Source organism: Rhinatrema bivittatum, chromosome 8 (genome assembly GCF_901001135.1).
Source record: "Rhinatrema bivittatum chromosome 8, aRhiBiv1.1, whole genome shotgun sequence".
In the NCBI taxonomy this organism is placed as follows: domain Eukaryota; kingdom Metazoa; phylum Chordata; class Amphibia; order Gymnophiona; family Rhinatrematidae; genus Rhinatrema; species Rhinatrema bivittatum.
The window spans coordinates 221223666-221250702 of NC_042622.1; the positions used below are offsets into that span (position 1 = coordinate 221223666).

Sequence of the window (27037 nt, forward strand, 5' to 3'; positions counted from 1 at the left end):
GTTAGGAATTATTAGGAAGGGAATGGTGAATAAAACGGAAAATGTCATGCCTCTGTATGCCAAAAGTACTACCAGTACATAATATAGACGCTTGTTATTAATGTTGACCAGTCATAATAGACTTCATCATACAAACCAAATTGCTAGATGATTGGCCTTATTTTTAATCATCGGTCAAATCCAAGATCATGGAAATTTTTTAAAGATTTTTTTCAGTTTCAATGTGCAAAGCCTCTATTATATGCAATATTTTGTGACTTATCTTATAAACATCGCTGATGGTATTAGGCTTGGAAGCCATGATAACTCACTAACTGCATATAAAAGAGACTTTGCACATTGCAACTGAAAAAATCTTTAAAAAATTTCCATGATGATTAAAAATAAGGTTAGGGCTATTCAGCTTGGAGAAGAGATGGCTGATGGGGCATATGATAGAGGTCTATAAAATCATGAGAGGACTAGAACGGGTAAATGTGAATCGGTTATTTACTCTTTTGGATAATAGAAGGACTAGGGGGCACTCCATGAAGTTAGCATGTAGCCACTTAAAACTAATCAGAGAAAATTATTTTCCACTCAATGCACAATTAAACTCTGGAATTTGTTGCCAGGGGATGTGGTTAGTGCAGTTAGTGTGGCTGTGTTTAAAAAAGGTTTGGATAAGTTCTTGAGAAGTCCATTACCTGCTATTAATGAAGTTGATTTAGAAAATAGCCACTGCTATTACTGGCAACAGTAGCGTGGGATCTATTTAGTTTTTGGGTACTTGCCAGGTACTTGTAGCCTGTATTGGCCACTGTTGGAAACAAGATGCTGGACTTGATGAACTCTTGGTCTGACCCAGTATGGTAATTTCTTACGTTCTTAAGGTAATTGTGATTGACTTTAGCAAGTGAATTTTCAGTTAGAGTTTATTTATCCCAGATATACAAATTGACAGATTTTTTAGACTGCTTCTAAATCTTAAGTCCTGGCCATAGCCTTGCTGATTTTAACCGTTTTCTATACTAAATACATTTCCTGAAGTCTCTTATGTGTCTTGTCTAGACTGTAAGCTCCAATGAACAGGACTCTGTGCTATAGTATTTGCACAGTGCTGCGTACACCTCTTAGTGCTATAAAAATGACAAGAAGTAGGATCTGATTTCAGTGGACCTTATAGGGTACTATAATGATGAGGCGGCCGCGGGAATAAAGGAGGTCTCACTCCTAGATAAGAGCCCTCAAAATACACTCGCCCCGGCTCTTTGACCTTCCCTGTAGCAGTCTCGGCGCCGGTAACTGAATATCACGTGCTCCTCCCGCTGCGCCTTTTGCCGGCCCGCCCTGATCCTTTTTGGCCCTTCACGTTTGCCGTAGGTCGCGGCGTGCTGAAGTCAGTGTGCGTCAGCGGCAGAAAAGGAAAATGGCGGAGGCTTCCCCGCAGCCTGGACGGTATTTCTGTCACTGCTGCTCGGCCGAGATCTGTCCACGGCTGCCGGTGAGGGGCGTATGAGGAGCCGCGGCCGGGTATACCGCGGGGGAGAGAGAGGAAGACAGAGATAGGCAAACGGACTCGGAAGGAGGGAGGAGAGAGCGACCCGGGGAAGGGTAGAGGAAAAAGAGACAGATCCCGAGAGGGGAAAGGAGAGTGAGACCTGGGAGAGGAGACGGGGAGTAGAGAAACAGACATCCCCGAGAGGGGAAGGGGAGGGAAGGGAAAGAAAAGAGAGAGAGAGATAGACCAGGATGGATGGGGGGGGGAGAGACAGACCTGTGGGAGAGTCGAGGAGAGACCCGAGGGAGGAGAAGAGAGAATGGAAAGAGGGACAGATTTGGAGGATGGAAAGAAAAGAGAGAGACGGATCTGTGGAGGAGAGAGATAGGGGTTTAGAAAGAAGAGTGTAAGAAGAGAGGGGAGAGGTTAGTGGTTCGTTCTGCTCCTTTTATGGAGACCGAAGCTTATGTCCTATAGTTTGATTTTTAGGAAGTCACTGTAAGAGCTGTGGTGACATCAGAATTATCAGGATGGGGGTTTGTAGCAGACTTAGGAATGCGTTTGCACTTGCAGGCACACAGATTATTTACATGTTTGCTCATAGTTGTTTATACACAAATATGGAATTGTAAAGTAGCAAGGAGTAGACAGAGTGAGATCTAAGAAACATAGAAATGACGGCAGAAAAGGACCAAACTGTCCATCCAGGCAGCCCATCAAAACTTTCAGGTTTATTGGTCAAGGGCCCCAACAGCCACATCAGCAAATTACCCCCCCCCCCCCACTCCTATTTGTTTTCCCAGCCCCCAAAATCCAGTGTCCTATTGTCTGAGTCCGATTTCTCCACCCCCCCCCCCCAACTGTTAAAGCAAAGAGCAATATTGAAGCTGCCCCAACCGTATGAAGGCCCACCGGCCAAGGTAGCAACTGCCACACAGCAAATTATCCCCATACATGTCCTCCTTCAATTCCATCCTTTAGTCCCTAGGGATCTACAATGTTTATCCCATGCCCCTTTAAAATCTTTCAAGAAAGCTTGAAGAGTAATTGGCATTTTACCAGTTAAGATTCAGTGCATAAAAGATTCAGTCTTTGGGTGGAGAGATTTCAAACAGGGATGATATACTGATGTGCACCACCAGGAGCAAGACTTCAGGGTCATGGTGTCTGATGATCTCAAGATAGTGAAACAATGTGATAGGGTGGTGGCCAGAGCCAGAGGGATCCTAGGGAGAAGCGGAACAAAGGAGGTGATAATGCCTCTATACAAGGCCTTGATGAGATCTAATCTGGACTATTGTCGAATTCTGGAGGCAGTACCTCTGAAAAGGATATACATCAAATAGAGGCAGTCAAAATAGGGGCTACTAAAATGTTACAGATTTTGGACCTAAATATATATAACCTTTGAAGGAGGGGGCATATGGTAGACACATACACATTCTTACAAGGTATACAGAATACATAAACCTTTTTTTACTGGAGAGGAAGTTATAGAACAAGAGGTCATGATACAAGTTTCAAAGAAGGTACACTGGGAAGTAACATTAGAAAATATTTCTTCCCAGAAAGACGGTGAATGCATGGAACAGCCTCTCAGAGGAGATGGCGAAGGCATAAAATGGAAAGAACTTAAGGCTTGAGATAAGCACGTAGGGACCTTAACTGTGATGCAAAAACTAGAGATCAAGTAGGGTCTGTGGCATTGCATCAGGAAGAAACTTGGGGAGACTTGCAATTCTGATCTGCTGTCACATTGTATGAATTTTTATTTGGAAGCTGCAAAAGTCACATTTTCCTCTGTTTCTCATAGGACTATATTTGTCCACAGTGTGAATCGGGTTTTATCGAGGAGCTTCCAGACGAGACCAGGTAATGTCCTGTTCCTGGAGACTGGCAACAGATATTGTTGGCGATTCATGGTGACAATGGGATAGGCAGAAATATCTTGCCATGTGAAATGGCATGAAATAGTTCCATTTCACTGAAAAAGGGGGGCTAGTTTCTTTTATATTTTTAAACAGTATTTCATTTATTTATAGTGTATAATAATCTTGAATAGTATGTTTGTAAGACTTCTGCTTGTCTTTGAAGCATAAACTGCTTTCTTTGGCACTGGGTGGAAACCAAGACCTGCAGATGTTGCGTTGCTCACTCTCTGAAGTGCTTTGTGATATGAGGTGATAGTGTTGGAGTTCCTGTTGTTTGTATATACAGCACATGCTGATGCTGGGTATCTTTATCAGTGGACTGCTTTGAGGAACTGAATGTAATAAAATGCCCCAGTTCTGAGAATTGGGAGTGGGAATGGGAGCAATTGCTTCTTGGTTTCCTTAAAATCTGTGCCCAGTACAATAGCATGACCTGATGTGCACTTGGTTTTGCTTGTATGTTTTGAGGTGGATTGAGGGACTGCAGAAATAGGGAACTTCCATTAAGTTGACTCTAAGGTACTGCTGCTGTTTCCAGATGCTCCAGGATTTTTTCTTCTGATTTCTTACAAGGATAGTAGCAAGTTAAGCAGACTAAGCATCTGACAGACTCTGGTTCCCCATATGTACCCGGATCAGTCCAGTCTGCTCCAGAACACAGTGGTTTTCAGGTTTGTGGGTTGTCCTTAAAAACTGTTTCAGGAAATGTTTGTACCAGAGGTTTGGTCTTAAACGTATGGAGGCTCTTAACCAGAACTTGGATACAAATCTTACATGTAGCCAAAAGGGACTTGCACCCCACTTTTTATACTAGTGCATACAAGCCATGTGTTATTTCTGTGTACTGTTTGTGTAAGAGACAACAGCCCATCAATATGTTCTTTTCATTCTCGGAAGTGAAACTGGCATTGTAGAAATCCAAGGGGCCTGGGCGGGTCAGATATTAGATATATTTTTCCACTGAGTACTAGCTTAAATCAAACTAATAAAGCAGCCTCTTTTATGCAAAAGTCAAATGTAAGATCTGAGCCATTAGTTGAGAATTGGTCCATTCCCTGTACGTACCTGGATCAGTCCAGACTGCTGGATTATGCCTCCCTTCCAGCAGATGGAGACAGAGAAAAACTTCGAAAGCGCCCTCTCTTAACCTGGTGTGCCACCTGCTGCTCCTCAGTATTTCTGTGTCTCCAGCAGATGGAGATGGTGTAAACCCTATGGTCTTGCCCTGTGCTTAGGGGTTAAGACAATCTCTATTTGAAAAACAAAAAAGAAAGATAGTGTCAAGTTAAGTGTAAAACATTGATAAGACAGGCGAAGACAGAATTTGAAATGAAGTTAGCTATAGAGACAAAAACTCATAATAAAAACTTTAAAAAATATATCTGAAGCAAGAAACCTGTGAGGGAGTCTGTTGGACTGTTAGATGACCAAGGGGTTAAAGGGGCTTTTAGGGAAGATAAGGCCATTGCAGAAAGACTAAATAAATTAATTCTTTGCTGCCGTGTTTACTAATGAGGATGTTGGGGAGATACCAGTTCTGGAGATGGTTTTCAGGGGTAATAAGTCAGATGAACTGAACGAAATCACTGTGAATCTGGAAGATGTAGTAGGCCAGATTGACAAACTAAAGTGTAGCAAATCACCTGGACCGGATGGTATGCATCCTAGGGTACTGAAGGAACTTAAAAATGAAAGTTCTGATCTATTAGTTAAAATTTGTAACCTATCATTAAAATCATCCATTGTACCTGAAGACTGGAGGGTGGCCAATGTAACCCCAATATTTAAAAAAGGCTCCAGGGGCAATCCAGGTAACTATAGACCAGTGAGCCTGACTTCAGTGCCGGGTAAAATAGTGGAAACTATTCTCAAGATCAAAAACGTAGAACATATAGAAAGTCATGGTTTAATGGAACACAGTCAACATGGATTTGCCCAAGGGAAGTCTTGCCTAACAAATTTTCATTTTTTTGAAGGGGTTAATAAACATGTGGATAAAGGTGATCCTGTAGATGTAGTGTTTTTGGATTTTCAGAAGGCGTTTGACAAAGTCTCTCATGAGCTTCTAAGAAAACTAAAAAATCATGGGATAGGAGGTGATGTCCTTTCGTGGATTACAAACTGGTTAAAAGACAGGAAACAGAGAGTAGGATTAAATGGTCAATTTTCTCAGTGGAAAAGGGTAAACAGTGGAGTGCCTCAGGGATCTGTACTTGGACCGGTGCTTTTCAATATATATATAAATGATCTGGAAAGGAATATGACGAGTGAGGTTATCAAATTTGCGTATGATACAAAATTATTCAGAGTAGTTAAATCACAAGCGGATTGTGATACATTACAGGAGGACCTTGCAAGACTGGAAGATTGGGCATCGAAATGGCAGATGAAATTTAATGTGGACAAGTGCAAGGTGTTGCATATAGGGAAAAATAACCCTTGCTGTAGTTACACGATGTTAGGTTCCATATTAGGAGCTACCACCCAGGAAAAAGATCTAGGCATCATAGTGGATAATACTTTAAAATCTTCGGCTCAGTGTGCTGCAGCAGTCAAAAAAAAGCAAACAGAATGTTAGAAATTATTAGGAAGGGAATGGTTAATAGAACGGAAAATGTCATAATGCCTCTATATCGCTCCATGGTGATACTGCACCTTGAATACTGTGTACAATTCTGGTCTCTGCATCTCAAAAAAGATATAGTTGCGATGGAGAAGGTACAGAGAAGGGCAACCAAAATAATAAAGGGGATGGAACAGCTCCCCTATGAGGAAAGGCTGAAGAGGTTAGGGCTGTTCTGCATGGAGAAGAGACGGCTGAGGGGGGATATGATAGAGGTCTTTAAGATCATGAGAGGTCTTGAATGAGTAGATGTGACTCGGTTATTTACACTTTTGGATAATAGAAGGACTACGGGGCATTCCATGAAGTTAGCAAGTAGCACATTTAAGACTTAATTGGAGAAAATTCTTTTTCACTCAACGCACAATAAAGCTCTGGAATTTGTTGCCAGAGGATGTGGTTAGTGCAGTTAGTGTAGCTGGGTTCAAAAAAGGTTTGGATAAGTTCTTGGAGGAGAAGTCCATTAATGGCTATTAATCAATTTTACTTAGGGAATAGCCACTGCTATTAATTGCATCAGTAGCATGGAATCTTCTTAGTGTTTGGGTAATTGCCAGGTTCTTATGGCCTAGTTTGGCCTCTGTTAGAAACAGGATGCTGGGCTTGATGGACCCTTGGTCTGACCCAGCATGGCAATTTCTTATGTTCTTAGGATCAAGCAGGATAAACAGGCGCAACCTCCCAGGGGGTAGGCAGGTCCTAGTGGGGCCATCCCCCCTGGTAGTAGGTTTGAGGAGCTGGGGTTGGTGACCCCGCAAGGCTCCTGAATGGTAAGGTGCCCGGGGTGATTACCGGTGGTCTGGCCCCCCCATTCTCATCCCTGTCCTGGTCAAAAAAAGAAAGCAGCCTGTCAACCTTCTTTGGTTTTTTAGCGGCTGCTGCAACTGAAGTAAGTTTTGAAAAAAAAAAAGTTTCAAGGTTTGATTGGGCTCTGGATTGCTTTCGGGCAGTTTTTTTCCTTTTTTGTTCGCTGAAGCGGGGTTTCTCTGGTGCTCTGACTGCAGCTGCGTCTTCTCCTCTGTCCCGTTGGCGCCTCCCTGTGCTTTACCATGCCACCTCCAGCGCACTGTGCTGCCTGTGGGGAGTCCGCTTCGCAGCTCTCCCACTCAGGGCTTTGTGTTAGGTGCCTCCCCAGTGGGGAAGGTACCTCAGATAAGGGGCCGGGGTCGGCAGCTAAATCCCGCGGTGCAGCAAAGAGATCTTCCCCTCAGGGCGATCCGTTCCCGCTGAGCGTGGAAACGGCAGCCATCTTGAATTCTTTTGCAGACATGCAGGCCAAGGCATCGGGTGAGGGGATCTCGTGCCTGCTTTGTCTCTGGTCCCCGGCAGGCCTGAGGACCTTTTAGATCCCTACCAGGACTTTTTTGAGGGTGAGTCCGATCCCCTGATGGGGAAGGGGGCGACACTGATGCCTTCTCGTTGGATTTTGTGCTTTTAATACACAAAGCCTTTCCGGCTACCCAGGCTCAGAAGAGCAGGGCTTCGCAGCAGGGATGTCCTGAGGGACCTCCCCAGAAGATTCCCAGGCGCCTAGAGTCCCAGGGATCCCTTCGTGTGAAAAAGCTGCAGGGCTCCTCACTCCCAGACGGGCCCGCATTCCCGGAGACGGCAGGCACTGGTACTTCGGACCCGCTCGAGGTTCCTTTGCCCCTGCCGGGAGCGGATCCAGATGAGAACTTGGGGAAGGCATCTCCTCTGGAAGTTGATGACCTGAAGGTTGTTTGCCTGTTCCACAGGGAAGAATTAGACCCACTCATCCTGTGGGTCTTGTCGGAGCTCGGGGTGGAGCTCCCCAAGGAAGTCTTGCCCCAGGATTCGGTGGACCTGGTCCTGGTGGGATTGAGGGGTCCAGCAAAGACTTTTCCCTTTCATCCCATGGTTCAGCAGTTGATGATCTGGGAGTGGGATGTGCCAGAGGCAGGCCTGCGAGTGGGTCGGGCTATGGACAAACTTTATCCTTTGCCTGAAGAGACCCTGGAGCTGTTGAAGTTCCCTAAAGTGGTCGCCTCAGTGTCTGCGGTGACGAAGAGAACCATAATCCCAATAGCAGGAGCAGCAGCCCTCAAGGACCTCCAGGATAGAAAACTCAAGTTTCCTTTGAAGCGGATATTTGAAGTTTCGGCTCTGGGTATCAGAGTGGCCGTTTGTAGTAGCTTCATGCTCTGGGCGGGCCTCCACTGGGTACAACAGTTATTGACTTCCAGAGACCTTCCACCTCAGGAATCGGCACAGGCGGAGCACTTGGAGGCGGCGGTTGCATATGGAGTGGATGCCTTGTACGATCGTCTGCGTACTTCCTCAAGGACCATGGCGTCTGCAGTTTCTGGGAGGAGGCTCCTGTGGCTACACAACTGGTCGGCCGATGTCTCTTCCAAAGCCCAGTTGAGTGCGTTAGCTTTCAAGGGGAAGTTTCTCTTTGGCGAAGATTTGGAGTAGCTGATTAAGTCCCTGAGAGAGAACAAGGTTCACAAGCTCCAGGGGGATAAGCCTAAGCCTTCCAGAGGCTTCCTTCCGGCCCATTCTTGTTTTCGGGCACAACGGAGAATCTGTCAGAGCAGGGCGCAGCCTTCGGGTCAGAGGCAGCCCGCAGGCAGGCCACAAGCCTGGTCTCACTCCTTTCGGGTCCATAGGCCTTCTCACGATGAGGTCGCTAGGAGCCAAGTCCACTCAGTGAGATGCGGTCGGCCCATCCCTCGGTTCCTCGTGTGGGGGGACGGCTGTCCAATTTTTACGAGGAATGGGCCAAAATAACTTCCAATCAGTGGGTTTTAAGCATCATAGAACACGGCTATGCTTTGGAATTTCCTCGACCTCTCCAAGACCCTTTTATGGTCTCCCCTTGCGGCTCTCACATGAAAGAGCAGATTGTTCGACGGACTCTCGACCAGTTGAGCTCTCTGGGGGTCATAGTTCTCGTTCCTCAGGCAGAGTGGACCAAAGGGCACTACTCAATCTATTTTGTGGTCCCAAAGAAAGAGGGGACCTTCTAGCCGATCCTCGACTTGAAGAAGGTGAACAGGGCACTCAAAGTTCCACATTTCTGGATTGAGACTCTGCGCTCTGTCATTGCGGTGGTCCGCAGTGGTGAGTTCCTGGCTTCCCTGGATTTAATGGAAGCATACTTGCACATAGCCATCCGCAAGGATCACCAGAAATTTCTTCCCTTCATGATCCTCGGCATGCATTTCCAGTTCTCTGCCCTGCCGTTCGGTCTGGCTACGGCGCCTCGCACATTCACCAAGGTAATGGTGGTCTTGGCGGTGGCTCTCAGGAGGGAAGGGGTACTGGTTCACCTGTATCTGGACGTCTGGCTCGCCCGAGCGAAGTTGAGAGCCCTTTGCGAGACGCGGTCATAAAAATTATGAGTCTTCTAGAATCTCTCAGCTGGGTTGTCAATCAGGCCAAGAGCAACCTCCTCACATCTCAGATGCTGGACCTCTTGGGAGCCAGGTTCGACATCCGTGTGGGGAAGGTGTTCCTCCAGCCGGACCGGTTCGCCAAATTGATGCAGCGGGTCCGTAATCTCTTGTCGCTTCCACTCCCCAAGTTCTGGGACTATTTTCAGGTCCTCTGTTTAATGGCGTTCACCCTGGAATTGGTTCCGTGGGCATTTGCTCATATGAGACCATTACAGAGAGCATTACTCTCCCATTGGGATCCAAAGTCGGAGGAATTTCAGGTCCCCTTACCTCTCACAGATTCAGCCAGGTCCAGTCTTGACTGGTGGCTTGTCCCGGAGCATTTGAGTTGCAGTGTGGACTCCGCGGTTCCTCAGTGGGTTGTAGTAACCACGGATGCCAGTCTTTCCGGCTGGGAAGTGGTTTGTTAGTCCCAATCGGTTTAGCGCCAGTGGTCATTGGAGGAGGCGAGCTAGTCTATCAATCGCCTGGAGACCAAGGCAGTTCGGTTGGCGCTGCGGCACTTCCTACCGTGTTTCTCCAATAAGACAGGTCTTATATTCTTTTTTAGCTCTGAAAAAATGGTTAGGGCTTATTTTCAGGGATGTCTTATTTTCGGGGAAACATGGTACTATGTTATGGCCAACCGAGCCGATTTTATTTCGGCTAACCCATCCCAACCCTTCAAATTTACTTCATTGCACCCCCCCCTCCCCCCCAAAACTCATGGCCTGGGTGGAGCGGCATTTTGCCCTTCTTGCGGCATCCCACATAGCCGAAACCGACAACATACAGGCAGATTTCCTGAGTCTGCAGCGGATCAATCCAGGAGAGTGGAAACTTTCCAACAAAGCGATGGACCTTGTCTCACAGATGGGGGCCTCCCCACCTGGACTTGATGGCTACTCAAAGAAATGCCAAAGCGCCATGTTTCTTCAGTCGCAGAAGGGAAGACGCAGCGGAGGGAGTCAACCTGCTGGTACTTCCGTGGCCGACCAAAGTACTCCTCTATGCCTTCCCTCCCTGGCCTCTGATCGGCAAGATTCTCTGATGGATAAAGGTCCATCCAGGGAAGGTAATTCTAGTGGCCCTGATGGCCGTGGTTCGCAGACCTGGTCAGTCTCGCAGTGGACAGTCCCCTGAGGCTCGGACATCTTCCAAATCTGCTTCGTCAAGACCCTATATTTTTTGACCAGGCAGATCGCTTTTGTTTTTGTCTAGCAGCCTGGCTTTTGAAAGGCGGCAATTGAGGAAGAAAGGTTATTCGGAGGACATAATTACTACTCTTCTGCAAGCAAGGAAGACCTCTACCTCCCTGACTTATGTCAGGGTATGGAGAGTCTTCGAATCGTGGTGTCGTGAGCAGGGCGTTCTCCCCTGCCAGTCTTCAGTGGCGCACATTCTGGCGTTCTTACAGAGGGGCTTAGCCAAAGGGTTGTTCTTTAATTCCCTTTGGGACCAGGTGGCTGCCTTGGGTTGTTTCTTAGGCGCAAGGTACATGGTAGAACTCTGGCATCCCATCTGGATGTGGCGTGTTTTCTCCGGGGGGGGGGGGGGGGAAAGCATTTGAATCCTCCTGTCTGTTCAGTTTGTCCGTCCTGGAGCCTTAATTTGGTGCTTAAGGTCTTGTGTGACGCTCCCTTTGAACCTATTAAGCGGGCCACTTTAAAGACTGTTTTTGGTGGCGATCTGCTGAGCCCAGAGAATCTCGGAGATCCAGGCCCTTTCTTGTAGGGAAACCTTTTTTGCGGATTTCTGATTCTGGAGTCTCTCTTAGAATGGTTCCTTCCTTTTTGCCAAAGGAGGTCTCGGCCTTCCACTTAAGTCAATCAGTGGAGCTCCCGGCTTTTTCGCATATCTCTCCAGATGTATCTCATGCGAGGGAGTTGAAGTGCCTGGATGTTAGAAGGGCTCTGTTGCGCTATTTGGAGGTCACAATTCTTTCCGGGTTTCCGATCATTTGTTCGTCTTGTGGAGCGGAGCTATGAAGGATCATAAAGCGTCTAAGGCGACCATTGAGCGATGGTTGAAAGAAGCAATTTCGTCTGCTTACATTTCTCAAGGCCAACTTATTCCCGATCTCAAGTTGGTCTCGCTGCAAGAAATCTGCAGAGCGGCAACCTGGAAGACTCTTCATACATTTGCTCAACACTACGTCCAAGCTCCGGACATCAGCAACATTGGAAGCAGTGTCATTCGAGCGGGACTCTCAACGTCCCATCCTACATAGGGAAGCTTTGGTACATCCCAGCAGTCTGGACTGATCAGGACAGGGAAAGGAAAATTGGTTCTTACCTGCTAATTTTCGTTCCTGTAGTACCACGGATCAGTCCAGGTGCCCTCCCTTTATGGGGATTTTCACTAAGTTCCTTTCTTGAGAGTCCGCTCTGTTATTCGTTGTTGCTGCAGAAGGTTACAGAAGAAGGCTAGAGGTTTCTTCTTCTTCTGAGTTTAGCATATTTTTTCCACCAGTTTCTGTTAAAAGTTCTCTGTTTTGTCTTTGCTTGATCCGTTATCATTCTCGTTTCTGCTTAGATAATCTTTAAACTGAGGAGATGCAGGTGGCACACCAGGTTAAGAGGGGGTGCCCTTCAAGTTTTTCTCTGACTCCATCTGCTGGAGGGGAGAGACAACCCCGGCAGTCTGGACTGATCTGTGGTACTACATGAACGAAAATTAGCAGGTAAGAACCAGTTTTCCTTTCTTGGTCTTTGAGCTTTACTATATTGGGAGGAAAGGTGGTTAATGCCACCTGACCTCCCAGGGGACAGGAAATTGTTTGTTTGGAACCTGACCAAATGTGGAGGATTAAGCCACCTGTTTAAAAAAAAAAAAAAAAAAAAAAGGCAGTAAAACGAGTTACTTCCCGTTGACCAGTCGGTTCAGTTTGAAGTATGTGCTACCACGTCAGCATGGTATGTAACGTTCTACCTGGCTTGGGGTATCTCTGTATATAAAAGAGAGCAACAATAAAATACCTGCCACATGCAGTAACTCTGTTTGTTTTTGTTAGCAATACAGAAGAAAATTCCACCCCCTCAGCTGCCTCTAACGATCAAAATCGACATCCATTTGAGGTAAGTCCTGTGCCCCAGGGGCATCACTCTTCGCTGTCCTCTGTTACAGTTTGGTCACTCGGAGGGGGACACTGCAGCCATGCATCAATCTGTAACATGAAAACCTCTCTTCGTTACTCCCACCCACATGCACCAATGCAGATGGAGATCTGTGTCTGAGCGGCCTCTTTTCTCTCCCTTGACAATTCCCAGAACCTGGATCAGCACGTCTTCACTTTACCACACGGCTATGGGCAGTTTGCATTTGGCGTCTTTGATGACAGCTTTGAATTTCCGAGTTTTGGGTCCAGCACACAGTCCGAGGACAACAGGGACATGGAGAATAGGAGAGAGAGGGAACAGCAGTCTCGGCAGAGATATGGAGCACGGCAGCCTAGAGCCCGGCTCTCTGCGCGGCGCACTGCCGGCCGCCATGAAGGTGTGCCCACGCTGGAAGGGTGAGTTCAGGCTTCAGGGTGAGAGGAATCATTTTCTAAGATTTTTTTTTTTTTCTTTATTTCTTGTTGGAAACCAAAATATCTTTTAACATGTTAATAACCTTCACATGATGTTTCATTGACCAGTTGTTTCTTTGTTAATTACAACATTCAGTTAACAGTCCCTTAACGTTTATCTTTTGTTTGTCCTTTTGGGGGAAATCTTTTCTGAGTTTGGAGAGGGGGTGTACTCATTAAGGGGCGGATTTTCAGAGCCCTGCTCGCGTAAATCCGCCCAAAACCGGGCGGATTTACGCGAGCAGGGCCCTGCGCGCCGGTGAGCCTATTTTACATAGGCTCACCGGCGCGCGCTGAACCCCGGGACTCGCGTAAGTCCCGGGGTTTTCGGAGTGGGCGTGTCGGGGGGCGGGGCCGGAGCGCGCGGCGTTGCGGGGGCGTGTTGGCAGCATTTTGGGGGCGGGTACGGGGGCGTGGCTACGGCCCGGGGCGGTCCGGGGGCGTGGCCCCCAGGTCGCGGCCCGGCGCGCAGGAGTCCCGCTCGCGCGCGGGGATTTACGCCTCCCTCTGGGAGGCGTAAATCCCCCGACAAAGGTAGGATGGGGGTTTTAGACAGGGCCGGGCGGGTGGGTTAGGTAGGGGAAGGGAGGGGAAGGTGAGGGGAGGGCAAAGGAAAGTTCCCTTCTAGGCCGCTCCGATTTCGGAGCGGCCTAGGAGGGAACGGGGGTAGGCTGCGCGGCTCGGCGCGCGCAGGCTATACGAAATCGATAGCCTTGCGCGCGCTGATCCAGGATTTTAGCCGATACGCGCGACTACGCGCGTATACTAAAATCCAGCGTACTTTTGTTTGCGCCTGGAGCGCAAACAAAAGTAGGCTATTCGCGCTCGTCTGAAAATCTACCCCATAGTGCCTTCCTGACGTAGCTGGCTGCTTGAGTAACTAACCAAGGTTCCCGTGGGAGGCCAGCGGGCTCCTGCACTCTGATTCTGATGAACATTCGGGGCAGGAGCTACTCCACTGCTGAGTGAAGTTGTACCCTTGCTGGGACCTAAAGTTTAAACCGGCTTCTGACTTGCCGCTGATGTGTAGCCCCCAATGTCTCTTGCACTCCGTTGTTTGACTGAAGCACTGTATCTCAACATTATTCTTCCCTGGACTCTCTCAGGCTTTAATAATTCTCCAGTTTTTTCTGTCCTTTATTTCCTGGCTACACTAGCCCCCAAGTTCATTCTCCCTGTTTACTTGTAACTGTGCTTCGGCTTTCCTGTTATATGGTTATGTTTCAGTTAATCCCTAAGTTTGATGTAAACCGGCCTGATATGAAGCTTGTCATGAAGTTCGGTATAGAAAAATGATAGATAAATAAAATAAATAATAAATGACAGCAGCTCCTCCTGGGTTACAGCTGTGGCTGCGGTTTAAATCTCGACTATGTCATTGTGTGTGACCCTGGATAAGTCACCTCTTCTCCTTCTGCCTCATTACCAGGCATCTTGTTATCTCACTAACATTTAGTGTTTTCTTGAGCTCTGGTTGCAAAGTGTGTTAGGGGTTAGTGCCAGCAGATTGGTGGCTGCCGGGTACTGTCCAGAAAACAAGCCGGAGAAAATGGGACAGATAGATGCAGCACGCACTAGTGCCACCGTGGGCCAGAGAATAGTTGGGTTGGAATTGGCAGGCCACAACTCCCCAGAAACCAATGACTGATTACTGTCCACGGGATCCTAGGTAGCCAGATGGGGTTAAAAGCTTCACTAGTTTTGATAGCAAAACCTAGTGGTACAAGATAGGCGGTGGGAGCCCTTGGGTGTTGAAGTATGGGAACTTGTATTCTCATATACCTGGGATGGCAGCCAACCAAGGAGGGAGCAAACAAAAATGGATTTAGGTAAGGAGAGAGCTCTTACAAGTGGCTTTGCTTCTGTGTTGGGATATATTCATGCCATATGGGCAGACTGGATGGGTCTGCTGTCATCTGCCATGTTATGTATTGTCCCTGTTTGGAAATAATGTATTAAAGCCAGTTATTTCCCCAGCTGATTGTGCACCCTTTGCTGTATAGCTGTTTCTCCATGATTTAATTTCTAACAACAACTTTCTTTGGCTGCTTCTAGAATTATACAACAATTGGTAAATGGAATTATTGCTCCAACAGCGATGCCAAACCTGGGACTAGGACCATGGTGAGTCAGGAGACTGGGGCCCTCTTTCTGCCACTTGGCTTTGTGGACCCAGATGGTGGTAATTCTGCTTTTTCTCTCCTGCTTCTTCAGGGGGGTCTTGCATTCCAATCCGATGGACTATGCCTGGGGTGCCAATGGGCTGGACGCTATTATCACCCAGGTAAGGATTTTGCTGCTGCTTGCTGGGAGCTATGGCAGAGCAGGCGGGACTTCATAGCTGTCTAGTTACAAGGTGTGAGTGGTGAAAAGTACGCTAGAACAGTGTTCCTCAACCTTTTGATATCAGGGACCGCTCAGCTGACCACCTAAACTGATGTGGGACCCGCCTGGCTGGTAGAGGTGGGGGAGACTCCTGAAGAATGGAGGGGAGGAGGAGGAGTTTCCTCCTGTGGCTGAAGAGTATGGGGGGTCCCCTTTTGTGACTAAAGTGCAGAGGGAGTAAATACGTTTACCCACCTCTCTTCCTTCTCTCCCCACCCATCCTCCTTTTTTCCTGTACGTACCCGGATCAGTCCAGACTGTGGGTTGAGCCTCCTTTCCAGCAGGTGGAGACAGACTGAAACTGAAAAGGTATCCTATATCAGGACAGAGCCTATGCTCTAACCCAGGGGTCAGGAACCTTTTTGGCTGAGAGAGCCATAAACGCCACATATTTTAAAATGTAATTCCATGAGAGCCATACAATATGTTTAAAACTAAATACAAGTAAATGTGTGCATTTTATGTAAGATCACACTTTTAAAGTACAATAAGTCTCTGAAAATATTACACCAGGCCTTAAGACACCAATACATCTCCTATTAGGAAAACGGACCAAGCCAGGCTGCTACAGAGTCCTACACAGAAACTACACGCCAGCAGAAAACCTCACCTGAATCACGTGCTGTCCCTCACCTAACATAGAATAAAGAGACCAAAACGCATAACAAGAAGCATGCAGACAAAACTGAATTGGAAACTGCAATAAGCCAGAGTCTCTGTATGCAGTGTAACAAAGGAAAAAAGAAACATCACCCATCCTTATAAAACAAATCAAGAAATATAAAATCATCAGCAGTAAAACTGTACTAACAAAAAGAACATATTTCGAAACAGCTAATGAGTGGAATATCCAATAATTAAAAACACATATAAAACATTTCCAGATACCAACAAAATATTTCAAAATAGCAGACACAAAGACCCAGTAATGAAAAATAAGGATACAAACATTTTTTTGCTCAGCATACCTGGGAACGTTTGATATCCAGGTGTCCTGAGATTGTTCTGAATTAGCAGGAGGTGGGGTGGTTTGCTTGGAACTTTCTCCTCTCTCAGTCACATACCAGCGCTCTCTCTCACACTGGCTTTCAATGACACACCTATACACACATGCTCTCAGTACTCACATAGACACATGTTTTTTCTCTCTCACTTATATAGGCTCTTAATTACACATTTACACACATGCTGTCTATCTTTTCACGCTTACACACACACACAGGCTTTCAATCACATAAATACATGCTGTCTTTTTCTCTCACACACAGACTCTCATTCACATGCTTACAAACATGTCCTCTCTTTCTCTCACTTACACAGGCTCTCAATCACATACTCACATGCTCCATCACCTAAACCAGCTCTCAATCACACACAGACACACATGATCACTCTTACTTATACACACAGGCTCTTAATCATACATACACATGATTTCTCTCACACACAAAGGATCTCAATCATACACACATACTCTTTCACACAAACAGGTTTTCAATCACAAACTTACACATACAGGTTCCCAATGGTAAACTTACATTCATGCTCTCTCTCTCTCTCTCTCTCTCTCTCTCTCAAAGGCAGGCTCTCAATCACAGACATACTCTCTTTCACATGTACAGGCTCTCAATCATTCACATACATGCAATCTCTCACTCACACACACACACACACACACACATACACACACACAGGCCCCCCCCCCCCCCCGCGGCCCGGAAGAGGAAGTGGAGAGTATCGGGTGCGTGCGCGGCAAGAAGAGGCCACGCTAGTGCGCTCGGCATCGGCCCGAAGAAAAGAAGACTGCAGCGCGGTTCGGAGGAAAATGAAGAGCTTCAACCGCGGCCGATGGGACTCCGCCTCCGCGAGGGCTGAAAATGAAGAGGTTAGCGTTGGGAGGAGGCTGTTGCTGCTGCCGCGAGTTCCCGGGGTGGGGGAGAGAGTGAATGAGCGAGCAAACTGCAGTCTTCTTTTCTTCGGGCCGATGCCGAGCGCACTAGCGTGGCCTCTTCTTGCCGCGCACGCACCCGATACTCTCCACTTCCTCTTCCGGGCCGCGGGGGGGGGGGGGGGGGGAAGAAGAGAGCACGCCGGTTGCCGCTGACTCCAGCTGTCCTGCCGCGTTCCGCCCGGGCTGACAGCATTTTAAGCCCGGGCGGAGGAGGACCGGGGAGCAGCTGGGTCAGCGGGAAAGTGTGGTGACACTTGTCTGCGAGCCAGATGCAGCCCTCAAAAGAGCCATATCTGGCTTGCGAGCCATGGGTTCCCGACCCCTGCTCTAACCCTTCAGTATTTGTTTGTCTCCAGCAGGTGCTAGCAGCTCGCCCTTCGTTCTCTGCTTTAGGCTAGTCAGCCTTTCTTCCTTCTTTCCTCACGGATCAAGCAAGTACTTATTCTTATTCTTATTTTCCGTCGTAGTAAGGAATTTTTTTCTTTAGTGATTTTTTTCTTTTCTTCTGTGGGAGACGGTTCCGTCTCCCGGCTCTTGCCGGTCTCAGGGGGGCTTTGCCCCTTGTGCGCTGCATGGCCTGAGTCCGTTCCGCTTCCAGGTGTGGGGACCGAGTCTCTCCGGGTCTCGTCTCCCCCCCCCCCCCCCCCCCCGGGCTGCCGAGAGGGTTTAGTAACCCGCTGCTGCGCTCAGTTAAAAAAAAAAAAAAAGTGAATAAATATTTAGAAGAGGAATTTTCACTTTTTTTTTTAATAAGTTGCAGGTATTCCCCTACCTCTAACTTATTTGCAGCAGTAGACCAGTATTTTTTTCTTTTGCTGGTCTCAGGAGGCTTGAACCGGCAGCCAGACAGGCAGGAGTCAGCAGGATTCCCCACTGCTTCACTCCTGGCCTCCAGGCTGTCAATCAAACTTTTTTTTCTGCAGCTTTTTTTCTCTTCAGAGCGGCTCTCTCTTTGCCGCGGCAGGCAGCCTGCCTCTCCTTCCAGCCCCCGTCGAGTTTTTTGCAAGTGGGCTTCTTCTATGCCTCCCTGCCGGGTGGGGAAGGTCCCTCCTCGGCAGGGAAGGCAAATTTAGCCCAGGGATCGACTCCCCAAAGCTTGGCCAGGCCTTTCCAGGGTCGGGAAAACACGGGAACGGTGGCCATTTTGGATTTTTTATCGGCTCCGTTTTCGGAGCTCCCTGGGGCTGGGGGGGGGCTGCTTTTTTTTTTTTTGCAGCTACCCCCCGATTTGAGGCCCCCAGCCCCCCAGGAAGGGTTTTTTGTCACCCCCTCGCCTCCCCCTTCCCCTCCCCCACACGGGATATTTTGGGCTCTTTTGTTTATATGCCTTTCCCTAATTACGCAGGAGGAGGAGGAAGGTGTCGTCCCCCCCCCCCCCCCCCCCGGGACAACACAATATTAAAAAAAAAAATAATAATAATAATTTTTCAATAAATAAATAATAAAATGAGCTACCATTTCCCCACTCCGTGCCGCTGACAGTTCGGCCGGCTACGGACCCCCTGGGGGCGCGGGTGGTCCCGGTGGTGCCCCCCTCCCTGACCCCCAGCGGATCCGGTACTCCCAGATCCTATAGCCCATCCGGTCGCGTAAGCTCCCTTCCACTCCTGGTGCTCCGGTCCGGGAGGGATTCCGGTTTTCGGCAAGTGCCTTTCCCCTCCTCCCGAGCACACACAGTTGCGCCTGAGGCATTGGCAGGCTCCCCGGCCAGGCCGGGCCCTGAACAAGCTTCCCCTTCCAGTAGCGTGCTTCGTTTAAAAAAAAAAAAAAAGACCAATATTCCCTTCGTGGGCTACTTATGCAGGCACATTTCAAGAGGGTTTTTTCCCCGGCTTTTAAGTGGCCTCGGTACGCCTTTTCGAGGCTCCTCTGAAGTGCACTTTGATGTTCTAGCGCCGGGGGTGTGTTCCACTTTTTGCTGCAGTTTCCTACTGCGGGCAGGTCTCAGATGGGGTCAACATCAACTTTCCTCTGAGCCCGGGCCCTCCCGTGGCCAGAGACGGCGCATTCGACCCTTCTCTGCCTCCAGCCAAAGGCGATTGCCTCGGCGATGTCCGCCACACGGTTTTTCTAGCTGCGCCGCTGGTCGGCCGCTCCGGCATCCACAGCCCGGCGGGGTACGTTGCTGTTCCTTGTCCAGGACCTTGAGATTCTAGGGATTCCTTAGGGGAAAGTAAGGGCCGGCAGCTCCCGGTGGCCCATCCGAACCCATCCCAGTCCCTTATACCCTCTCGTCCACACTTTGGGGCCAGAGGTGGTATACCCCATGTGGGCACGGTGACTCCTCAGGGGGTTTGTTCCTTCTTGATCGCAGTTTTTGTCGCAGCATTCTTGTGGGCGCCATCCCTTTCGCGAGGGTTAGCCCACGCGCTCAATCCTTCCGCCTGCACACACTCTGGAGTTTTCCTTACCTCACTCTTCGGTCCCCTCCTGGGGCGGTCGCTTTTTCCCTGTTCTCCGCGGACTGGGTCCCGATCCGGTCGGACCAGTGGGTCCTCGACGTTCTCAGAGACGGGTACGTCTTCGCTTCCTCGAGTTTGTCGGCATCTTTTTCTGTTTTCCCGTACGGTCGGTCCCTGCGACACATGGTGGAGCAAACCCCCACCAAGCTCCTGTGTCTGGGCGCGGAGACCCCGGTTCCAGACAGCGTTCTCGCCGCAGGCCACTATCCTATTTTCTTTGTTTGATCTTAGACCTCACAGGAGTCAACCGGGCTCTCACGGTCCCGCTTCTCCGCAGGGGCACCCTGTGAGCATGCTCGTGCCGTCTTGCCCCGGGGCATTCCTTTTCCTCCTCGTTTTCACAGTGGCATATTCCATTATCCGTTTTGTCGTGAGTGCCATAGTCTCTTCGCGTTCGCGCCCTCCACTGGGACTTTTGAGTTCCGGGCGCTTCCCTTTGGTTCGCGACGGCACCTTGCATCTTCACCAATGTCTGGGTGTTGCTGGCAGCAGCTCTCCGCCAGGCAGGACTCCTCGTCTACTCTTAACTAGACGTCTGGCGCGTCGGGGCCAAGGCAGCGGTTCTTTGCCGGCGGTCATTGTATCACGTACGAGCTCTTCTTGCGTCTCTGGGGCGGATACTAAATTTCTTTAAGAGCAATCTTCAGCCCTTCCCGGAGTACCTGGGAGCCCTCTTCTACACCCGGGTAGGCAAGGTCTCGTGCCTTGCGCGCGGGTCCTTCAGCTGTTCAGCCAGTTTCAGGGTCTGCTCTTGCTCCCTTCTCCGATGGCTTGTGCCTGCCTGCATATCTCGGGCTCCTTGGCCCTTACCGTCGACCTAGTGCCTTGGGCTTTTCCTCATATGCGCCTGTTCCAGGCATCTTTGCTGTCCCGTTGGCAGCCAGTGGCGACACGGTTTTTTCCCTGCCCTTCCGTTGTTTGGGCTCTGCCGTCGCCGCTTTGCTGGGGTAACTTCCCCTCCCTCAGTTGCTACCGGGACGGCTTCTCCACATCCCTCGGTGGGCGATCGTGACCGCGGTCACCTTTGTCTCGGGCTGGGGTGTGGTCTGCCTATCCCAGGGGATCTGGCCAGTGGCTACCTCTTCCTGGCGCCTCAAGCGGTTGGCGGCTCGGGCGATGTTCCTCGCTCTTCTGGAGTTTCTTCCCCTCATCCGCGGCGAGGCGATACGAGTCTTAGCCAACAACACCACCGCCTTGGCTTCCATCCGTCGCCCAGGAGGCGCCTGCAGTCTGCTGGTGGCCCTGGACACCAGCCTTCTCTTCGCCTGGGCCGAGCGACATCTACGGTGCCCGGCGGTCTCCCACTCCGTGGGCAGGGGAGTGTTTAGGCGGATTTCTCAGTTGCTCGCTCCCAGGACTGGACACTCTTTGATGCAGCCATGGATTTTCTCATCAACAGGTGGTCGCCTCCCGCCTCGGCCCGCTTGGCGACTCTTCGCAATACCATGGCAACTTGGTTCTTCCGCTGCAGGAACCACGGCTCGGCGGGCGTGGAGGTTCTGGCTCTCCCTTGACCGGCGAGCGTCCTTCTCTACGTGTAGTCTCTGGTCGGGAAAGTCCTCAGGCAAATAGACTTCCATCTGGGTCCCGTGCTTCTGCTAGCCCCCGAGTGGCCGCGCGGGCCGTGGTTCATGGATTCTTTTCTCAATCTAGCAACGGACTTTACCTCTGCGGCTTCACCATCTTCCTCTGTTCCCTAGTCAGGGACTTGCACTTTCCGTCCAGGCCGATCGCGCTTGTTTAGCGGCCTGGCCCTTGAACGTCGTCGTCTCCGGCGCAATTGCTATTAGGAGGAGGTCTTCTCCGCCTGGCTGCGGGCACGGAAACATTCGATTTCTCTGGACTTCGTGCGTATCTGGAACGTGTTGAGGCTGTTTGTGCAGAGTCGGGTTTCTCAGCGTACTCCGCCCCAATCTTGTAGTTTTTCTTCTCCAAGACGTTCTCTCCGAGGGTCTTTCTTCTCGTTCTCGGCACGTTTAAGTCTCCCCTCTCGGCTCTCTCCTGCGTCGGGTGGAAGGTCGTCTTTGAGCAGTCACCCGGCTGCGATTTCTGCTTCATGGGCGTCAAACATTTCTGTCCGCCTTCTCCGCCGATTGCCCGTCGTAGAGTTTATTTGGTTCTCTTCGTGCCCTCTCTGCGGCTCTGTTCGAACCTCTCCGTCGCGCTACCTTGAAGGCTCTTCCGCTTAAGACTGGTTTCTGGTTTCTGTCTCCTCTGCTCGTCGAAGTTCGGAGATCCTAGCGCTGTCCGGTCGGGAACCTCCTTGCGTCCTTCTGACTCCGGGGTATCTCTCATACGGGCCCTTCCTTCTTGGTGCAGATTCTTCTAACCTCCATGTCCTCCATGCGGCGGAACTCCCCGCGTTTCCCCTGCGACTAGTGTCGTTCTTTGTTACCTTAATGCCTTACGAGTTGTCTGTCGCTACTTCCTTGTTACCAATGGCCTTCATGTTTCGGTCCATCCTTTGTCCTCTTGAGTGGGTCCAATCGGAGTAAGCCGGCTTCTGAGCTCGCTTTAGCGCGTTGGTTGAAGGCAGTGATCTTCTCGGCTTATCTTTGTCATGCTTGGGCGGTTCCCGAGGATCTAATGACTCATTCCCTGTGTTCTCGAGCTACTTCCTAGGCGAACCTTCAATTGTTCTCTCCGTAGGGGATTTGTAGTGCCGCCACTTGGATGTCCTTATCTACTTTTGATCGACACTACCGCCTCACTGTGCGAGCTCCGCTCTTTGGTTCTTTTGGTCTATCAGTGCTTCGAGCGGGACTGTCTTGATCCCACCCGGTTTAGGGGAGCTTTGGTTCATCCCACAGTCTGGACTGATCCGGGTACGTACAGGGAAAGGAAAATTAGTTCTTGCCTGTTAATTTTCGTTCCTGTAGTACCACGGATCAGTCCAGACGCCCATCCCTGTTTGTCTCTCTCTCTCTGTCCTCTCGAAGCTTGTTCTTGCAGGTTGCAGTTCCTTTTAGACGTCCTTTTGTGCAATAATACTGAGCAAATACACCGGAAGCCTTGGTTGTCCAAGTATACGCAAGAGCGGTTAGGTATAATTTGTATCGTTCATTGTTTTACAGTTGCTCCATTGAGCTTTATGGTTGCTTGCTTGATCCTACTCTGGTTTTCTTATTTTCTGCTTTGACATTCGTTATACTGAAGGGTTGTAGCATAGGCTCTGTCCTCATATAGGATATCCTTTCAGATTTGGTCTGTCTCCACCTGCTGGAAAGGAGGCTCAACCCACAGTCTGGACTGATCCGTGGTACTACAGGAACGAAAATTAACAGGTAAGAACTAATTTTCCTTTCGGGAGACTCAAAAGCATTAGGGGAAGCTAGGTTCATTACAAGAATTATGACAAAAGAGCTAAGATTCTTGCTCCCAGAGCAGGGGAGGGGAAAAAAAAATCAGATTTTCCATCCAGAGGACTAAAAACACTTACATTGGTGACAGTGGGGATAGATGCTGCCCCTTTTAAGGGGCCTGGTGCCTACAGCAGCCTTCATGGCTGCATACCCCAATGGATATATTTTTCTTTGTTTATTTACAGAGCCCAGGCTAGGGCTCAGCTGAGCCTGATGTTCATGTTTGTTCTGCCAGCCCGATCAGCCGTTCACTGCTAGCAGTAGTGAAGAGCTGAAGAGTGCTGGCATGAGCAGTGTGCAGTGCTGTGAGGCCTGGAGTGAAGCCACCACCAGGGCAGTAGAGAATGTCTCACTCAGGGCCGTAGGCGACCGGGTGGGAATTGATATAGAGCAGGACTTCCCAAACCTGTCCTGGGGACCTCACAGCCAGTCGGGTTTTCAGGATATCCACATGTTCTGTCCCCAGCAGTGGGTACATGTTTGTATCTGTACATACTGTAGTTTAACTGTGTTTAGTGCAGTCCTCCCTTCTGAGGATTCTTAATATTGAAACACTTTTTGTAACCCATGATAAGTCTGTGAGCCTTTGCCTTTAAGAGAAGCTCCCTCCCCCTTCCACTTTCTCTCACTATCGGAAGAGCTTGAATGCCCCTCAATCTAACTTTAGTCTTCCTAGTTGCCTTATAGGCTCAAGGGACTGCCCTTCATGCTCCCTCTGTGTCACATGGTTCTCAGGCTCGCTGCCATTGGACCTTGCCCCCCTGCCCCCAGCTTGTGGAGGTGTTTCCTTTAGCAGCTCTGGAGGAGAGTTCAGTCTTGCCCATGCTTGCTTCTGAGCCAGCTGTGCTCTGTAAAACCCTGTGAAACGATCGGGTTTTTTAACTTTTCTCTTACTACCTTCGTCTGAAGACTAAATCAGCTTCATATCCCTCAAGCTTCCTACCTCTACCATAAACTAACTCCTGCAACACAAGAGACCTCCTCCTCTCTCCTGCTACCCTGTCTCCAGTTACCAAAGATCTTTGCCTAGGAGCTGAAACTTGAAATGCAACAATTGTGAGTAGAATTTACCTGTACAATAAATAATTTCAAACTTAAAGAATCTTTGTCTTGAGGACTGATTGGAGAACAAGTTTAGCTGCCTGGATGGAAAACTCTGTGATGTCTGCCTGACCCAGAACACCTCATGATATGCAAACTTATCTCATGCACATTCATTGTGGATATCCTGAAACCCCGACTGGCTTGTGGGGTCTTGGGAAGCCCTGCTATAGAGGGTGGCTGCATCATGGGTCTGCTTCCTCCTGCAATGGCTGCCACTCCATGGTCTGGCAAAAATGCTGCGGGGAAACCACTGCTGGTCCATGGAGCCGTGGTTGAGAAATCTTGTGCTAGAAAGAGCGAGCATTCATCCCACAGAATTTAATTTGCCGCCCCCCCCTCCTCTCCCTGTCTATGCATCCTTTCTTGTCAGGTATCCAGAGCTTGATTTTATTTTTCAGTTATTAAATCAGTTTGAGAACACCGGGCCTCCTCCAGCAGACAAGGAGAAAATCCAAGCACTCCCTACTGTACAGATAACAGAAGAACACGTAGGTATGTGTAGTGTGCAAAAGGGGGCATGCGACACACACTTTCCTGTATAATTCAGGCTCATGCACGCGTGTCTCTTACTTCATGCTGTTTGTCGAACTGCAGGTTGTGCGCTAGAGTGTCCAGTGTGTAAAGACGATTACGCGACAGGAGAAAACGTGAGGCAGTTACCATGCAACCACCTTTTCCACAATGACTGTATCGTCCCCTGGCTAGAGCAGGTGGGGCCATTCTCTCTCTCTCTCTCTCTCTCTCTCTCTCTGCCTGAGCCTTCATTGATTTGGCTGTCCTTGGTGATTGAGCTAGTGGGGATTGTACCTTGCCGAGCTTGCAGCAGGAGGTCAGCGCGCTAGCACTTTGCACGTCTCTGAGCTCTGACTTTGTCACCGGTGTCTCTCTTAATAACAGATTGCGTAACTTATACTTTGAGTCTTTCCAGGGAAGAGGTGTCCCATTGCCGAAACAAATCTGCCACGTACGTTGGCAGAGTGAGCAAGGGATGAATAGAAACTGAATAACCACCTCGCCTGTAGGGCAGGGCTGGCATACAGAGATAGCATGTGTGTGGGAAGCCTGAACTGCTGCTGCTTGTGTCATATCTGTTCGGGGACGGTGCTGTATGTGTGTTGGGGGAAGCTTGTGCTGCTGCTGCCTGTGCCACACCTGTTCTGTGGTGTGTAGGTGTGCGTGTGGGAGCTGCCATTGCCTGTGCAGTACCTGTCCTGTGTTTTGGGGGTGTGTGTGCGCTGGTAGTGTTCCCCATGGACATTTTTTCCAGGCATGCAGGCTGTTGTTTTTTTTTCTCTGTGGGGCGATGCTGGAAAGAGACGACAAGCTAAGCTGAAGTAGGAATAGAGGCAGCAGTGCAGAGACAGAGTGAGCTGTCTGACTTTACAGGACTGAGCCTGAGGTAGCACCTCACTGGGGGCCGGTCTTTACTTCTTCCCTGCCTTAAGTTATTCCCACCTCCCTTTGATCTGGTAAGGGAGAAGCGAGAGGCTGCAACTTTAATTTCTAGACTCTTGGTCTTTTGAGTCTTCTAATGTCACCTGGTGAGTGCCAGCTCTTGTGCTGAGGGTGTGGAGCCTGGATCTCAGTCTTGCCTTTTCTGTCTCTTTGTGCCCTACCACACAGCATGACACATGTCCAGTGTGCCGGAAGAGTTTAAGCGGACAGAACACAGCCACGAACCCCCCCGGACTGACTGGAATGAATTTTTCCTCTTCCTCATCTTCCTCTTCCTCCAGTTCCCCAAGCAATGAGAACTCTGCCAATAACTCCTGAAGCGGAATTCACTCCGGCCCCTTTTTCTTCCCTGTCCCTCTCCAGAGCACCTCCCCCCACCCTTTCCACTCCCTCCCTGATTTCTGCAAATCAAGGTGAGCAGCAAAAGGGACAGGAGAAGTGGGACTGGAAACGAACAGATGCCCAGGGGGCTTCCCAGACAGGACGTGGCCCCCCCCTCCCCCTCCTCCTTCGCCACTGGAAAATCCTGAGCTGATGGCCACTGCCCGTGTGATGGAAACATGGCACCTGGTGGACTCGGGAGGAGCTACGGCTGCAAACCCAACATGCTGCGTTCTGCAGGAAGTGGTGGCTGGATGGGTGTGAAATTTACAATTTTTTTTAAAGTGCTTTGAAGTTTTTAACTTTTAAATTAAAGTGTAATGTTGAGGCTTTTCCTGGTAGCAGGGGTTACTGCTGCTGGCTGCAGCCCCTGGATTTTTACCCTCTCCCTGGCCTGACCTACCCTCCACGAGCATGCCCAGCACATACTTGGAAGTGTTTGGCTGCAGGGCCCTGTGTGCAATACTGGCATACGGTGCTATGGGATATATATTTTTTCTTTTCCTAGATTTCCCCACTGGTTCCTGGGGATCAGCTGTTAGGAACCAGGAAATGGCTGGAATGTGTATCACATTCCTTTTTCCTTCCCAAGGGGAGCTGCAGTGCTGTAAAAAAAAAAACAAAAAACAAAACCTCATTTGGTGGCCTGACCCATTGGGTGCTGCTTTGGAAAGGATCTGAGCGGGGAACTTGTACGGAGCAGGGGTGAGAAGGTGCGAGCCTGGTGCCAGCTGCCCTCTTTCGGTGTGTGGGGGTCGGAGGGGTAAGAGGGTGAAGCTGTTTCTGAGCAGAATGGGTCACGGTGAGGCGGTCCACTCTTTGCCCTTTGTCTCCCTACACACAGTCTGCGCCAGGGTGTGAGGGAAGCTGAGGTTAGAGCAGTTCTGCCAGTCCTGCTTTTAACAAATAAACGCCATTTTAAAGCTGTACCTCA

The 27037-nt window shown here is 49.4% G+C and overlaps 1 protein-coding gene across 1 annotated transcript; it reads left to right on the forward strand.

Annotated features, from left to right (window-relative positions):
• The first annotated feature begins 1326 nt into the window (after positions 1 to 1326).
• Positions 1327 to 27037, forward strand: RNF126 (ring finger protein 126). Its single transcript, XM_029613589.1, has 9 exons — positions 1327 to 1483; positions 3294 to 3352; positions 12446 to 12509; positions 12702 to 12946; positions 15059 to 15127; positions 15218 to 15287; positions 24666 to 24759; positions 24862 to 24977; positions 25891 to 27037. Exons 1-9 carry the CDS (start codon positions 1409 to 1411, stop codon positions 26038 to 26040), a joined length of 942 nt encoding a protein of 313 aa, XP_029469449.1. The 5' UTR covers positions 1327 to 1408; the 3' UTR covers positions 26041 to 27037.